At 36.1% G+C, this 16604-nt stretch overlaps 2 protein-coding genes across 3 annotated transcripts in view; one reads left to right on the top strand and one right to left on the bottom strand.

Annotated features, from left to right (window-relative positions):
• Window positions 1-8942: 8942 nt before the first annotated feature.
• On the bottom strand, window positions 8943-9368 carry LOC118200664 (protein GVQW3-like). Its single transcript, XM_035372624.2, has one exon. The coding sequence runs from the start codon at window positions 9366-9368 to the stop codon at window positions 8943-8945; it is 426 nt and encodes a 141-aa protein (XP_035228515.2).
• Window positions 9369-12143: 2775 nt separating this feature from the next.
• LOC118200659 (acyl-CoA dehydrogenase family member 11-like) overlaps window positions 12144-16604 on the top strand; it is a 61410-nt gene continuing 56949 nt past the window's right edge. The window contains exons 1-4 of one of the 2 annotated variants that reach the window (XM_085807208.1): window positions 12144-12689; window positions 13554-13786; window positions 13974-14073; window positions 14500-14620. In XM_085807208.1, the coding sequence (XP_085663334.1) occupies window positions 12408-12689; window positions 13554-13786; window positions 13974-14073; window positions 14500-14620 (736 nt within the window). In that variant the 5' untranslated portion in view covers window positions 12144-12407. The remainder of the gene's footprint in view (window positions 12690-13553; window positions 13787-13973; window positions 14074-14499; window positions 14621-16604) is intronic. The other variant, XM_085807207.1, reaches the window with a different exon arrangement.

The raw sequence follows: 16604 nt of genomic DNA, 5'->3' as shown, positions 1-16604 counted from the left end.
AGGATTATCGATTAAGCAAAAACATCATAAGTTTGTATCAGTGAGATAAAAATTTAACCTAAAGCTCGCTGTCTAATTTAATAATTACAGAAAAAAATTATACTACTAAATGCAAATGTTCAAGCAGGCTCAGAGCAGATATACAGGATGTTTTGGGTACCTTCAAAGAACTGTACATTTGGGAAAGCAAGCGTCCGACTGAGCTGTTGAATATACTCAAGAATTTACTCAAACTTTTCGCCAGAACAACAACAGACCTCGGTGTTTGATACTGAGGTAAGCCAGATAGAGAAATTATAGCCGTAGTAACCCGGCGATACTTTCATATCGTTCGTAAAAATGACGATATTTTCTCTCTCAGCTTCAGTTTGTTGCATCTTTCATTGCCATATATTCAGTCAAGATCTCTTCTATAAACTTCAGGTTTTTCAGTATTCAACATGATCCTAACCTTTCAGTCTGCTTACTATATTCCCGATTTTAAAAGAAGAAAACTTCATTATATACTGTGGAGCGCTATAGGATAGTTCATGTTTCTTTAAATAACTAAAGCCCCAATTCCCTAACGAATCGAATTAGCGATCACATGAAATTCGCGACGGTATGAAATGCCTGGGAACTAAATGTAAAGAATAAATCAAAGCTTAAAGTTTCTGAGCTAAACTTAAAATTTTAAAGTTGTAAAACTGTCACTTTGAGGTTTGCGATAAAATTAAACGACATTAAATAATAAATAAATAATATTAAATAAAGATTACATAAAAAGGTGGATCAATTATTTTACTGTTTTATTTTATAACATAGCTCAATCTTTGGGCAGCAATGCGCAATAAAGTCAACAAAATAAATCATCCCAAGAAATTAATCAAAAACTTCATTATATATATGCTTTGGATAAAAACATCGTAAACATTAATTTTCATATAATACCAGTGGTTTAAATCAAATGTAAACACCGGAGCAGAAAATTAGCCTTTATTTAAAACGTAATAACAAACTGTGACACAATCAGTGCTACACACCGAACACTCACTTTTTCCCGCTGCATGCATTCCATCGTTTGGACAGTATTGCATGAAAATGGTTTGCACCCATACCATTTGCAGAGAGTCCAAGCCTTGCAAGAGACAGATTACCTTCTTCGAGTTCATTTCTGTCATTGGTTCTAGCAGCAGTGTGCGGCGCAGGCGCGTTTCCCATCGGATAGGCTATTCACAGACGAGGCAACTTTCTCACAGGACGGCATCTTCAATAGCCACAACATGCACGTCTGAGTAACTCATAATCCACACGGCACACGTCCACATGCATTCCAAACCCGCTTCTCCGTGAATGTGTGGGCGGGTATTGTTAGCGACTACTTCATAGGCCCATACCTCTTACCTGCACGTACAAACGGCTTATGTTATCATATTTTTGCTGCAAGAGGTGCTAACGAAATTGCTGCAGGATGTTCCGGCTGTCGTTCGTGATCGCATGTGGTTCTAGCATGATGGTGCACCAGCCCATAACCATGTGTGGTTCCGCAATTACTTGGATGGAACATTCCCGGGCCGATGGATTGGCCGTGGTGGACCCGTTCGATAGCCACCCCGTTCGCCAGATTTATCCAGCTTGGATTTTTTATGGGGCCATCTGAAGAGCATCATTTACGAGATTCCCGTTGGCTCACTGGAGGACCTCGTTGCAAGACTATCCATTGCAGCTGCAAGCGTGCACGAAATGCCTGCCGTTTTCCAAAATGTTAGTCAATCCCTTCTGCGACGTTACCAAGCATGTATTACTGCTGGTGGTCGCAATTTTGAACATTTATTGTGAATACTGTATTGCTGCAAAGAAGCACTTTGCGTTGATTTTGTACATAAACTCATTTTCCTCTCGTGTCGTTTTTTTTTTTTGCGTTCCTGCCTTAACCTGTCACTTTAGACTCTACATTCCTATAAAAAAGGCATGTTTTAGTACCACAACCCCTCCAAGTTTGTCCCATGATCTATGAAACACCCTGTATAGCCCAACCGTTTTTCCACGCACAGGCATTTGCTCTCCATTCACAGTTTTGGATTTAAGGACTGAGGCTTATACAGAAGGTGCCTTCGGAAGGCCAGATAAAATTAGCTTGCAGAATGGTTACGTTTGATTCAATGTCTACTACCATGGGGGAAGAAACACCATTGATTTTTCCTTCCATGCACAGTCTTTGATATCTGCGGTGAAAAGAAGATATTTAAAGAACTTAGTTTCTTTGCTATTATTTCGGCATATTTTTCATCTTTTGAACTGAAGCTGTGCGACACTCTTTTGTCCTTCTCTATTACAAGTCCAGTATTTTATCTTACTGTTATCATTACCCAACTTCGTCTTACATGTTTTCATCCAAGATGAAATGGATCCACTATTTTCGTCAATTTCGCCATCGCTTTCAGCATTGTGTCTCCTACGTTGTTAACACTCCTTACAGGACGAATGTCTCTTCTGCTGGTCTGGGCAATCTCTGCTTACATGGCATAGATGATATTCTTTGTCTGTTGCTCGAAGTGCTTGCTGTAGTTCAGAATCTCTGATAGTATAAAAAAAGTACTGGAAACTGAATGTGTTTTTAACTTCTCAGCCACAATACAAAAATGCTAGCAGCGTCAACTTCTCGGTGTCAGTTGCTAGTTCTTGAACGGTCTTTTCTGATTTCTGCTGTCGAGTCCTAAGATGCAGTCGTTTGTAATCCTTGAGAAATGTTTGTCCAAACCACAATCCTAGCGCGTTAACTAAAACGTCGACATCTAAATCTTTTTACAGCTGGAAGTGTCTGTAAGCCGTCAGTTGGCTTCCCTCGCAAAGAGGAAGGCAGCTGCTAGGTTTAATGCTTTGGTGACAGGGCCCCATTGATTTGACTAAGAAATCATCTGAAACTGTGCTTTGTATACGATCCATGATGACTTCCCCTCATTTAGCGAGAGCTTAATTGCGGAACGAGATAATTTAACCAGAATGTTATTCAAAGCAGGAGCATTAGGAAGGTTCAAAGCCGGCTGAGATGGTACGTTGTTTACAGGTGAAGTTGATTCTTCTGTTCTAGTCTGAGAATCTCTTTCTCCAGTCTTTCGGTCACAGCAGAGATTTCTCCAGTGACGTTGGCGATTTCTTGATTTAAAGACTTCATCTTTCTTTCTAATTTTTCTTCTACAGCGGCTACTTTCTTGTTAATAGCACTGACGTATGTCCCATACATACGTACTACATTCACTGCTGCAGCTTTAGCTACTTATGTGACTTTAGCGACATTATCTGCTGTTTCTTCCCGACTCACAGCATAATGTCCATAATGATTTTCAGTTGGTCTTCCATCTTCCTCGTTAATGGCATTCAAAGGGAACCATAATTATGGCATCATTTTTTCCACCATTTCTACGAGCTACGGAATCGTTTATGTTTCTTTAAATAATAATTCCAGATAAGCAAGAAGAAATGAATAATTTGTTCTGAAAATAAACACATAATATAAGCAGCAATAAAAAGTAACATACGCATAGCAATAACAGCTGGAAATAACTCAAGGAGAACGAATATATTAAGCAATTCCTCTTTGGCACACGAAGTAAACCGTAAAATTTCTCAAATAATTCTCAGGGTAAAATCCAACTCCTGATTCAGGTAAGCCCTAAATTTCCCAATTGGTTCGCAACTGAACTCCCCCTAATTCTCCGACCCTTATTTATACTCCGTAGCAGGGGTTCTGGAAACTTCTGAAAAAATCGTTTGTAGGGGTACCAAAACGCGTTTTCGTAAATCTTTCAGGAAAACTCCAAGTTGGTGAGTGATCTCTAAATATCGCAAAATCCTGTCAGGAACGAAATTGCCTATATCTCTCGCTCTGAAGTTTTTGTACAATTCCAATGTTGTTGCACTCAGAAAACTCTTTCCTTGTGTGGGACGTGCAATGTCATTCGTTCGACATAGCGCTTTGAATTAGACATATAAAAATTCATACTGAAAAGCACTACTTCATTGCAGTATGTGTTCCAAGTGATTCCTTTGCATTGACAATTTAAGAGTTCAAGAAGAGATTCGTCTCCGAAATTTAACTTGTGCGAATGTTTACAAGTTTTCCCTAAAACAAGTGATAAGAACAGACATCTCAAATCTCATGAAAATACTTTCAAATATAGTTTATGCCCTAGAATATTTAATGTATTTTATCATCTGGAAAGTCCCATCTTAAAAGTCGTAATAAATGTTTGGAAGTTTTTACAAGTCAAACGGATTTAAGGAAGACAGGATAACATACGAAGTTGTCTTTAAATGTGCTAGCTACTCAAATAGCTTCACCAGCAATATTCATTTGAAACAACATGAAACTTCTCATGTTAGACTTTGTGCCCAAATTTCTCAAGTGTTAAAAGAAAAAGTGATCTTTTACAGCACATTCGAGTGGAGCACGGCCTGACGCGAATTTTGGAAAAACGAAGGAACGGTGAACTTAACAATGAATTTATTCATGCTAAAATGACAAATGTCAAAGATATGTTTGTTCTCAGCTGAGTCGATTTTCTCTAATGCAGAGAAGGTCAAGACTTAGATGTCTTTCTTGATCATATAAAAGCGGAAAATTCAGAAGAATTGGGTGATAATATAGCTACATATCAGTGTATGAAATGGAATATAGTTGTTAATTATAAAATGAGTCATGAGTGTGAATATGGAGAGACTGAACACATTTATCCATTTAATTAATTGGCCGTTGCTATTGTGATCTTCTGCGATGTAGTGTAGATCTTCTTTATGGGATGTAATGTAAAACGCAACTCCAGCTGTTCCAGAGAGGTCATCACTGAAACTTTGCCATCAAACGTCGCGGCTGGCTTCATAGCTGCTTGCATGGTTTCTACTATGAAACCAAATTTCTCCACAGGGTTTACTGGTGACTCGGAGATTTGAAAGGTAGGAGGGGGACAGCGTAAATTTCCCACTTTCTAACGACATGGTTCGTTAAAATGCTTCGGGCTCAATATAGAGTTCCTCACTTTTATTCTGTTAAATTACGTGTCGAGGAACTTAGTGAACTGCTAAGCGAATAATCGCTTAAGTCCAAGAACAGAAAACGTAAAACTCAAGAAAGGTTAATTACCCTTTATTCACTGAAACTAAGTCGGCCCCTTTCTTAGAGCGTACAGCAAAACCTCCACTTGGGCTTAAAATGTAAGAAATAAGAACCAACTAATGACTAACTAAAGAGATTTAGCGGAAGTTAACACAATTCTAAACAAGTTGTCCTATTCATTAGCCAGCGAACTATGAAAAGGCACATAATATGGCCGAGCGTAAAAACAGCTTAGAGAGACGTAGCCCAAAGGCAAACGCGCGCTACTCGGGAATCCTAACTCTCTCTCACGAAGTTAGTGGAACTTGACTTAAATACTATTCTCCTTCTCATTTGCATTTAACGGGATTCTGAAAACTAATTCTGGTAGGGAATTGCAAGTTGAAGCTAGATAAGATAGGAAGGATGCATTAACTTAAAATAACTGTTATAACATTTAAATATACCTTATAGTGGCTTCACAAAATAAAATTTGAAGTTTTTCTCTGCTTCAGTCTTCATGAAACCCCCCAGTTGCAAATTACAAGTAAGTAACTTACTTCCAATTTTATTAAATTTATGTGTTTTACTTTTAATTAAGTGAAAATTTATACAGGAAAACAATCAACCCAATAAAGTAGGAAAATGACATGCATGCAGTTTATTTTCCCTACAAATAACTATCATGTTCAATTATAGCTTTGCATAAAAATATTGTTAATTAAATACATCGAGTTTGTCAAGCAGTCGTCAAATGAGCAGCGAATTGAGGAAATTGGACATCCGCGGGTAGTTTGGAGCATATGGGATAACTTGAAGATCAAGAGGAAAAGCTGTGAAAAGTTCCTTCTATCTTTGTATGTGTTATCAAGTTAGCTTGTATTAAAGCACAGTATTCATTTCTTCTTTTATGCCATATCGGCTTACAGTATGTGTCACTACACCGCTTTTTCTAAATAACGGGAAACCTATATTTTTAAAAACGTGTTTTATTATTTTTATATTAACAATGTCTTTATTATTTTTAATGCCCGGGGGAAATCCTATATTTTGTATGGCTTATGTGATTACTGTAAAGACTCGAGGTAACCTGCCTAAAGGAAGGGATGCCTCGGTGGAGGATTTTCCAAGGGAAACTGGCTCCTATACACGTTAGACATGGAGAAAACCCACGAAAACGCCCGCGCAGCCAGCCCGTTCGCGGGATTCAAACCTCGGGCCGAACTACCAGTGTTTAGCGACTTTACTGCTCGGCCTGGAAATCTCATAGGAGAAGGAAGGATAGGAGAGACCCAAAGAGAGTTTCTACTGTACTCTGGCTTGTATCTAGCCATATATACCCCTTGATAGCCAAGTCTTTTATCACTGAGCAATATACGTTCAAGTTAATTTTCTTTAGTTAGTGTTTTGTGATTGAGCAATATACGTTGAAATTAGTATGGAGACTTATAAATTAATTCCATCATAAACATAAGCGCAAATGCATGCATTTTCTTTTTATACAATATTTTACAGTATTAAAAATGAGAGATGTTACTTTTCACACTACATTCCGTCTTTTAAACGAAGTATTTACATATCATTACTTTTCATGTGCTCAGAATATTTTAAGATCGAATGAAATATTCTCACACGTTTTCGTTAATTAATTTAGAAAGGAACTTTAGGGTAATCTAATTTTATTTGATAAAAGATTAACTGTTTTGTGTGTGTTATTAAGATTAAAAACTATTTGTTATTTCTTTTCTACTCACGAAAGCTCACACTAAAACGTGTTTTGAAATGTAAGAAGCTTTTCAGCTTTTCTAAGGTATCTTTTAAATCAAAAAATCGTTCGCGGTAAAATTAATGTTTTTTTTAAATTTGTTTCAAATTATAGCAGGTTTTATTTTAATTCTTTAATGCTATAATAACTTAGCAGTTCTAAATTCCATACAGTATGCAAGCAAGTTGAGAGGGAAAGAAAAAAGGAAAAGTTAAAGAAAAAGAGATTTAATATGTTTTAAGACTTGCAACTCTTTTAATGGGACAGCCATCCACTTTTAGTTAGCTTTTCGGCCAAAAGTCCAATCATCGGAAATGTTTAATAATTTTACGCTTCCATATCCACCAAGTCTGTCCTTGGAATGCAAACCAAACAGGTGCATCTAAAGAAGGAAACATTTCGGCCAATTAATGGTAAGAGGTCTAGCAGGGAAGACTTGCACTTTAAATATTGTGAAATATAATTACAGTTACTTTTATTACTCAGTACTTTTAAAATTTAACTGAATATCGCAAAACTCTCCAGAGTTACTTTTCTAAGCGGAATGATGCCTTTGCGGAGCACTTTCTAAGAGAAACTGATTGTATTTACGTTATGCATGAGGAAAATCGCAAAAATACGCATGCAGACAGCCTGTTCGGTAGTATTTAACACCGAGTCGAATTACTCGTCTTTAGTGTCTGTTTTTATCAGTCCTGATAGACTTCATAATTACATAAAACGTTGTTAGCTATCAAATTTAATGATACGATTAAAAAAAGTATAATTTTAAATACTCGAAGGAATTTTCGCTAGATTATGCATAATAAAATTTGATATTTTTCTACGAAACAATTTTTATTATCGAAAACAATCAGTCCTAAAAACTAAGAATAAAGAAATATATCATAACGTAAAGCATTTTAAAAACTGGCAAATATTTTTTCTCTGCTCCAACGACAGGACACACTGCTAATTAAGCATTCGCCGGAAAAGGCCGAAACCATCAATCACTTAGCTGTCTTATGACCGCGAATGTTACCCAGGATGCATGACATGGGGCAACCGCCTTTACGGCCAGGAGAAGGGGAAGAGTTTTGCTCCAACCTTGATCAACAACACTTCAGTGGACGGATCCGAAGATCTCCCCCCCACACACACACACCTTTCTTAACGCTAAAGCTTTCGAGAAGATTTAGTAGTAGTCCCGCCAGTATTTCAAGTCACTTCACAGACATTTATCACTTACAAACATCTAAGCTTTTTCCGGGATTTGAACCACGGCCAACTGGATATAACATGGCCTGGTTAGCTACGAGTGACGTCACGGAAAGCGTCTGAGTCTTCCGCGACTTTGCTTCGGCTTTGAATATGCGCGTTTCGTTAAATGTTTACGAGGGCTATTTTTTTTTTTTTCAACCTGCGATGAGCTATAAAGAAAAGACGGGTGAATATACAAAGAAGATTTTATTACCAAAAGTAATGTATAATACAGGTTATTTCTCTACATAATCATCTTGACGATTGAGGCATTTGTCATATCTGTGAACAAGCTTTGCAATACCCTCTTCATAAAATGTCCCCGCCAATGAATGGAAGTGAGTTGTGACGGTTTCTTTCAGCTCCACGTCATTTTGGAAGCGCTTCCCACCAAGCCACTGCTTCAGTTCAGGGAACAGATGAAAGTCACTCGGCGCTAGGTCGGGACTATATTGTGGATGTTCGAAAATGTTCCATTGAAATTGCTGAAAGAGCCGTTGGGTTACACGAGCGCTGTGAGGACCAGAACAATTCCAGAAGTCAGCATGCCTCTTCGTTTGTTTTGAATAGCTCTCCGTAAGCGTCGCAAAATTTCACAATATGAATCTGCATTAATTGTTGTTCCAAGCTGCATAAACTCCACAAGCAACACACCTTTTTGGTCCCAAAAACAGTTGCCATAACCTTACGGTTGTTAAAGGTTCGTTTGAATTTTGTGGGTCTCTTTGGAGAATTTGTGTGCATCCATAGTTATGATTGTCGTTTCGTTTCGGGCGAGTCATATTGAACCCATGTCTCATCACCTGTCACAATGGATTTCAAAAACTCTTCTCCGTCAGTATTGTAACGGTCAAGAAACTCAAACGCTTAAACCATTCGGCGAGTTTTGTGGTCGTCAGTCAACATCTGTGGGACCCAGCGAGCGCAAACTTTTCTGTAGCGCGACTGTTCAGTAACGATAGAGTACAAGGAAGATCTTGAAACTTCCGGAAATTTCATCGATAATTCACTTATGATGAAACTTCGATTTTGCTTAACCGCTTGGTTAACTCGTTGAACAACGTCATCTGTAGCGACAGACTTGCGTCCTTGACCCCCTTCGTCATGCACATCAGTTCGGCCATCTTTAAATTTTCGACACCATTCACGAACAACGCCATCACTCATAAAGCTGTTTACATACACTCGACTCATTTTTCGATGAATTTCCGCTGCACTGTTCCCTTCTGCCTGCAAGAAACGAATAACAGCTCGCAATTCACACTTGGTGGAAGAATCAATAGCGACAGCCATGTTTACGTGACTGCAACTCAACAGAAAATGGCGTGTTGAATACACCACTGACAGAGCGTGTGGAGGGGGAGCTGCGCAGTCGCCTACTACGCACACCAACACCAACCGCCGCATACCTGGCCATCATACTGTGCGATCGAAGGTTGGAAAAAAAAAAAAACAACCTACGTAGATTCTTGTGTTTTAAATAATGCATAGTAATTAAATTTTCAGAGATTTGCGGATAAACGTATATAAAAGGTCGTTTATACATTTATAGTTAAGATTGATAGCTTCAGAGGTATTATTTTAAGAAATATTTATTAAATTTTCTAGCCAATGTTTTACGATATTTTGTACAATTATTTTATACTGCATAGTAATGACATTTTAAGATTTCCTGAAAAACAAAGTTTTGAAATAAATAAAGATTGCTATTTATTAACATGAATAAATCTTTATAGTTTGATTGTTCTTTCTTCCACTAAATACTAAAATAAAATTCTTTAATAAACACTCCGAAAAATATATTTACAAAATTTACTGTTGATTTCACTGATCACAAATTTTGCAGGTTTATTTTCGCAGATGTGAAGGAAAATGGAATGAAAAGATTCCAAAGTATAAATAATTAACCGACAAAATATAAACACTATTTAACCAATAAAAAGACATAAAAACGATTTTTATTACCTTATCACAATATAATTATTTATTAATAATTATTGCTGTTTTTAATTTTAAGAATAACTTGAATGAACGATCAGTAATATATCCAATGGTTTAAAACTATAAATACTTCAAAGCTTTTAAAAAGTATGCAAATGTATTTTTTATTCCTTTCAGTAATTATCTAACAAAAAGAAATGGAGATCAAAAGTCGCAGAAAAATTAAAATTTCCTTAAATCCCTTCGGAATTTGCCAACATAAATTAAATAAAGCGTAATTTTGTGCTGCATTACAGCAAGCGAATTATTACTAATGTAATGATATCTTTATAATCTGATAATAAAGAAGAAATCATAAAAGACTGAACAGATGATGCTTCAATACTTTCAAGATTCTTAGGAAAGACAATTATTATTATTATTTTTTTAACCTTTCTATGTAACCTTTTTTCACTCGAACCTCATCAATATATAAATTCACGAATTGCTAATGCCCCAGTAAATTTTTAACTTTACCTTTTACATACTTGTAATTAGCTTCATTGTTCGTTGATACATCAAGCTTTAACAGGCCTAGGATTTTTCAGAAATGGTCAGTGCATGGAAAGCAGATTAGTTGACTGTCATAGGCAACTATAAAAAGCAGCTTACTTAATGTATAACGATTTGATTTGACTTGATTTAGTTTATTATAGCAAAACACACTAGAATATTTGCCTGAGGTATGCCTTCGCGGAGGACTTTCTAAGGCAAACTGGCTCATATACACGTTATACATGGGAAAAATCACGAAAATGCCCTTGCAGCCAGCCCCTTCGCCAGGATTCAAACCCAGGTCGGAACTACCAGTGTTCAGCGATTTTACCGCTCTGTGGCTGGTGGGATAATGTAATAACGAATAAGCAAATACCAGCACCTTCCAGCCATTTTGCTTTCATTACACATCTTAATTTTTTCCAAAATAAAATGTTCTATTCCTCAAGTAAGATTCTCAAATGATTTTTATTCAACGTATGCTTCCTAGTTATATAGTGGTAAGTCATAGTTCGATTTTAATGTTTTTAATTACTATGCTTTTGGCATAGCTATAAATGTTTTCAAATTCAGTCCATAATGTAAGTTTAGTACTTCCATTTGATATATTTTACATACTCCCATTTCAACAGCTTCTTGTCCAAGAGACACTGCTGTATTCATATGAAGTGATAATTAGATACATTTCCCAACTTTAGGCTGTAGATCAAAACTGAGCAATAAAATACAATTTCCATCAGCACATTTTATGTCAAATTAAATCTGAATCATCTGAAATGTTTAGCTAATTCCATAATGAAGAAGAAAAATCCTCAAAAGATGCAATTTTGTCTTTTCAAAAATTGATTAAAAATATGTTTATCCGAATTGGCTCTTTTTTCCTCTGTGCTCATCCTTGGAGATGTCGGATTATCAGATAAGTATTTTGGACAATCAGAAAAAAATGCATGGATAAGCATTGTTTATAATTTTGGGTGTCCTTTACAAACTCAAACAGCAATGCCTTCATCTTTTGATAAATAATCGTACCAAATGATATCATCTTCTCAAAAATATTTCTCACCTACAACGCTCACTTGGAATTTTTTTTATCTAGAAATCCCGTTTTAATGTATCTTTTGGAAACTTGAATATCTCTGTATATATCCACTGGTTTTTAACGTAATTCGATTTGCAGACTGAAACGCAACATCGTGCAGGCATGAAAGTAGACTTATTCATTTTAGCTCTATAAAGAAGTCGATAGCTATATTTATAAACAAATTCTAAAGAAATAAGTAAACTTAACTACCAGTGTGAACTTAATCAAAACAGCATAACTGCTTTACTTAAATTACTTAACTCAAATTTAGTAATAAAAAATACATGAATAATGAAAAAACACAGTGCAATGTTAATGAACAGCACACAAACTAACATAGGAATTCTTCGTTTACAGTATCTACAGAGAAGCGCGAAGGGTGAATGTTTAGACTCCTTTCGTGACGTCAAATCACGTGACTTTGAAGCTGACCAGGCCATCTATTCACGAAGGTCACGTTTGAACCTGATTCCAACACTACGAGAGCCAGCAGCGCTAACCGTTATAACCGCTAACCGTTCGATCAAGTTATCAACGTAACGCACACCATTTAATGTGAGGAAAAGTGTAGTTGTCAACGCAATGAAAGTAAGAAAAAGTATCACAGCCGTTTAGACTTTAGAAACTGAGCTTCAACCGGGAAGTAAGAAGGGCTTCTCATTTTTCACCTTTGCAGTGTGATAATTTATATCGTTATCGCTGCATGCCTCGTGATTGTCGTCTGCTCAAAATAGTTGGGTCTTGATTCAATTTTTGTCTTGTTTTCTAGTTAAAAAATGTACCGTTATTCCTTACGCAAAGTGTTGAGTCAACGTAAACCCATTGTAATTCCATGCGATGAGACTTTTTCTACGTGTAATTGCTTAAATCAACGTGTGTGCAGTTCGTTATCGGAAGCAAATAAAAATGTGAAGATAAATGAAAATGTTAAACCAAACTGGATTCCTTTTAGCCAAGCAAAGCAGGGAGAATTTTATCAGCAGAAACCAAAGCTAGATAACCCTTTTCTTTCAGATTTGCCATTACGACGATTTTTGGATTATCATGTACCTTCTGAGGTAAATTATTTTTCATGCCCTTTTTCAATTTTCTTTTTTTAGTGTTTTAGAAAATATATTTTGCTTATGTTAGTAAGTATATATATAAAAAATATATAAACTATTTTTATTAGTTTGATAGTGTTATGTATCTTTTACTGTAGCTTACAACATATAATTTCATATTCTACTATAATGTTTTCTTTCCTGCAGTTAACTCTTGTGTATTTTCTTTGCTGAATGTAGAGTGATAAATTCATTAACAATTATAATACTGTAAAATACTTTTTTTTTTTTGACATTTTTAAAGGCTGTGTAAATTTGATTTCAAATTTATCAGTCACCTAAAAATTTATTAAATTATTATTTATTATTATTGTAGTCACCTAAAAAAAGGCAGCACTACCGAAAAGAACCCAGTAAATGTAAACATCTCCAAAAATGGAGATACCAGTGCATAGCTGGTAATATCACCAATGCAATTGTTTGAAGGTAACTTAATTCCCCTAAATCAAAGATGAAAAACTGGAGGCCCTCGAAGTAATTTTATGCGGTATAAGAAGACATTTCAATTATGCATTTGCTGCAAATACAACGTTACAAACATTTAAAGATTTTAGTTATTGAAGTTCGAGTTTCTATTATTTTCATTTTCATGATTTCATACGTAATTTCTGCCTTTACTAAGTTCCCTCCTTTCAAACAAATTCTTTCAAGTTGACAACTGCGTCTTTTACGGAAGTTTCATTAAATAGATAAAAGTCTTCATTAAGCTCAGGCCATTCAAATACATACAACGAAGAACAAGATACTGGTCTGTATTTTTGTTGCATTGCAATTTAAACCGTATTTATTTTGCGCTTTCATTTAATATTTTATAACTAGGTAAAGAATGAAATCAGTAAAGATCTTGAAAACTTTGGCTCAAGGATTGTACATGAAATCGACAATCTTGGTTGGGAATGTGAGCTAAATTTACCATATTTACGTACCCAAGACGCTTGGGGTGTCCGTGTGGATGAATTAATAACTTGCAGTGCTTGGCAGAAGCAACGTGATATTAGTGCAGAAGAAGGTCTGATTGCTATTGCTTATAAACGTGAACTTCATTACTGGAGGTTTGTTTATATTTTACCAAATTTATTGTCAATTTACTTACAATTAATACTGCTAACGTATTTAAGTATTAACTTTATCCTTCTGCCCTGTTATGTAATATAGAGCCTTTTCTATACTTTGAATTTTTATTTTATTATATATTGTTGCATGATTTTCATTGCTAAATTATTCGTATTTATGTTTTAGTCGACTGCATCAAATATGTAAATTATATTTGTATTCGCCATCATCTGGCTTGTATTCCTGTCCAGTGGCTATGACTGATGGAGCTGCTAAAACTATCGAAGTGTGTGAATTTAATAATCATTAATTAATTATGATTTAAAAATCATTAATATTATTTAATCATCATTAATTCTGTCATCAATATTACTTTTATTTTCTAAAGAATAAATAAGTAAATAAAAAGAATTTTTTGAGTAAAAGCAATCTTTATTTATTTATTTTACTATTTATTTTTTGGGATAGAGGTAAGAGAAAAAAGTATTCTAACAGCTTAACCAAGCTTATTTATAAAAATATTTTATTCATTCTTCTAATGTCTTACAACAGAGTGAATTTTATAATTAATTTAGTCTAAAACTTATTCTATTGAAGAAATTTTACAAATGTGGGAGTAAGATATATCATTGCAATGTTCGTTATTATTATTATTATTATTATTATTATTATTATTATTATTATTATTATTATTTAACCTTCCTTTTTATAGTCCCTTAGTGAAAAGAGGGAGTTATTCCAAAAGGCATATAACTACCTAACATGCAGAGATCCTACTAAATTTTGGACTTCTGGACAATGGATGACTGAGCGAAGAGGTGGATCAGACGTTGGTGAGTATGTGTTTGCTATACAGGGTGATTTAAAACTATTAACACGCTTTCAGATAAATATAACTACTTACCTATTAATCAAATAATAATCTAATATGCATCACATGGAAAACGAAACATAGAAGTTCTAAAACGAAAAATGTTGACCCAATTCACAGGTTCTCACATCACGTGACTTATTCCTTTGAAGGTAAGTTTCAAATATATTTTGCTAAAATTTTTCACGAACATATATGATCTCAAAATTTTTACATTTGCTACCGCGCAGGCGATGCAAGAATATGTGCAGGAGCAATTATGGCAAGAAACGATTGATTGTCCTTTTTATTGTGTTTAAGTGCACTTCTGCTCCAAAATAAGCAACACACGCAAAACACGGAATTAAACAAAAACTATGTAATGGATATGCGTGAAATTGATCTAAAAGTTTGGTGTGTGGCATTGCTAGAACACATATCAAGCAGTAAAACAAAGACTTACAAAAACATATGTATTACGACCATCTCACATCGAAAGGCCAAATGAATCGGAAGAAATGTGCAATGCAAACATCACAGTAATAACGGGTATGATACCCTCTACCTGAAATGCATGCTTGACAACCGCTAGGCAAACTAGCAATAGTGTGGATGATGGCTTGTTGTGGCAGTAGCACCCATTCCTGTAGTAATGCATGTTAGAGCTCGTGAAGGGTGCCTGGCGGCACATTGTAACCTGCTATCCGTCTTCCCAAATGTTCCACACATGCTGTATGATATTCAGGTTCGCTGACCTAGCAGGCCAGGCAGATGTGGAAGGATTTCACTCTCCAGATAACTCCGCGCCAAATCGATCTGTATGTGGGCGGGCGTTGTCGTCCATTAATATCGCGTCGGTACGCATTGCAGCGATAAAAGAACGCACAAAAGTGTGTGTAATTTCGTTGCTATATCGGACAGCTGTGGCAGAGGCCTGTGCAGTCGTTCGTTGCTACCCCAGCCAATACAAGTAAGCCTTTTCATTTCCACTGTAACGGTCTCTTTCGATGATGTTTGGCACCCGAATCCGTGTCTCTGGCTCTCGCTATATAACTCCCTTTCGGAAATAGTTCTGGATGTTAAATCGCGACTCATCCGTAAAAATGTGTGGCCCCACTGCTCTGGTGTCCAACTGCGATGTTCAATGGCTCAATTCAACAGCGCTCTGACATGCGATGGGGATAAAGGAACACAAGCCAGAGGTCGTCGGGCGTAGAGTGCACTTTCGTGCAATTGATGCGCAACAGTTTGGCAGGATATGGGCCGTCCTGCAGCTGCAGAAAGATACGAAGCAAGCTGTCGTGCTGTTAATTTTATACGGTGTCATCCACATAGCAACAGAAAGTGATCATTTGCCGTTGTGGTAATGCTCCAGCATCCAGACCCACGGCTTATATAGAGGTTTTGTTCCTTTTGGCAACGATTCCGTAGCCTTTTGACGATACTACCATGCACATTCAGCTCTCTCACAATAGCTGATTGTCTTGCACCAGCCTGCAACATCCCAACAGCTCTCCAACACATTTCATCGTGCAAATCATGTTTCGGCTCATGCTTTCCGCTTTGGCTATCTCGGATTACACGGAACTATCTCCGCTTCCGCACTAACGCATAGGTACTGCATGTCCCTTTTTAAGGCGTTGTGGTGTGACTGTGGGGTTCGTTTTATGCTAATTTTGGTTGCCTATTTTCATTTGGAGATGCAAGCTCTACCTCATATGTTAATCGTATGTTTTAACTTCAAGTTTTACATTTGTACCTTTTTTTTTTAACGTTTGTTGCTTATTTTTTGAGGACGAGTGCATTATTAACTTAAATTTCAGCGTATTTAAGTCTGGCAATTTACATACCACGATATTTTATCTCGATTTTAAAACTTTCAAATTCCTAGATTAGGTTACACGGTAGCAAAATCGTTAAGAATCTTCAGGTGTTTCATAACCTGTTTCGGTAAGTTTATAGTCAGT

This window comes from Stegodyphus dumicola, chromosome X1 (assembly GCF_044657685.1).
Source record: "Stegodyphus dumicola isolate Sdum_Otavi_A_Nest chromosome X1, ASM4465768v1".
Taxonomy (NCBI): Eukaryota; Metazoa; Arthropoda; class Arachnida; order Araneae; family Eresidae; genus Stegodyphus; species Stegodyphus dumicola.
Note: the sequence above shows the minus strand (reverse complement) of the source record. Positions and strands in the feature narration are given on the sequence as shown.

Coding starts and splice junctions, on each gene's coding strand:
- LOC118200664 (XM_035372624.2), bottom strand. CDS start 9,368: ATGGCTGTCGCTATTGATTCTTCCACCAAGTGTGAATTGCGAGCTGTT.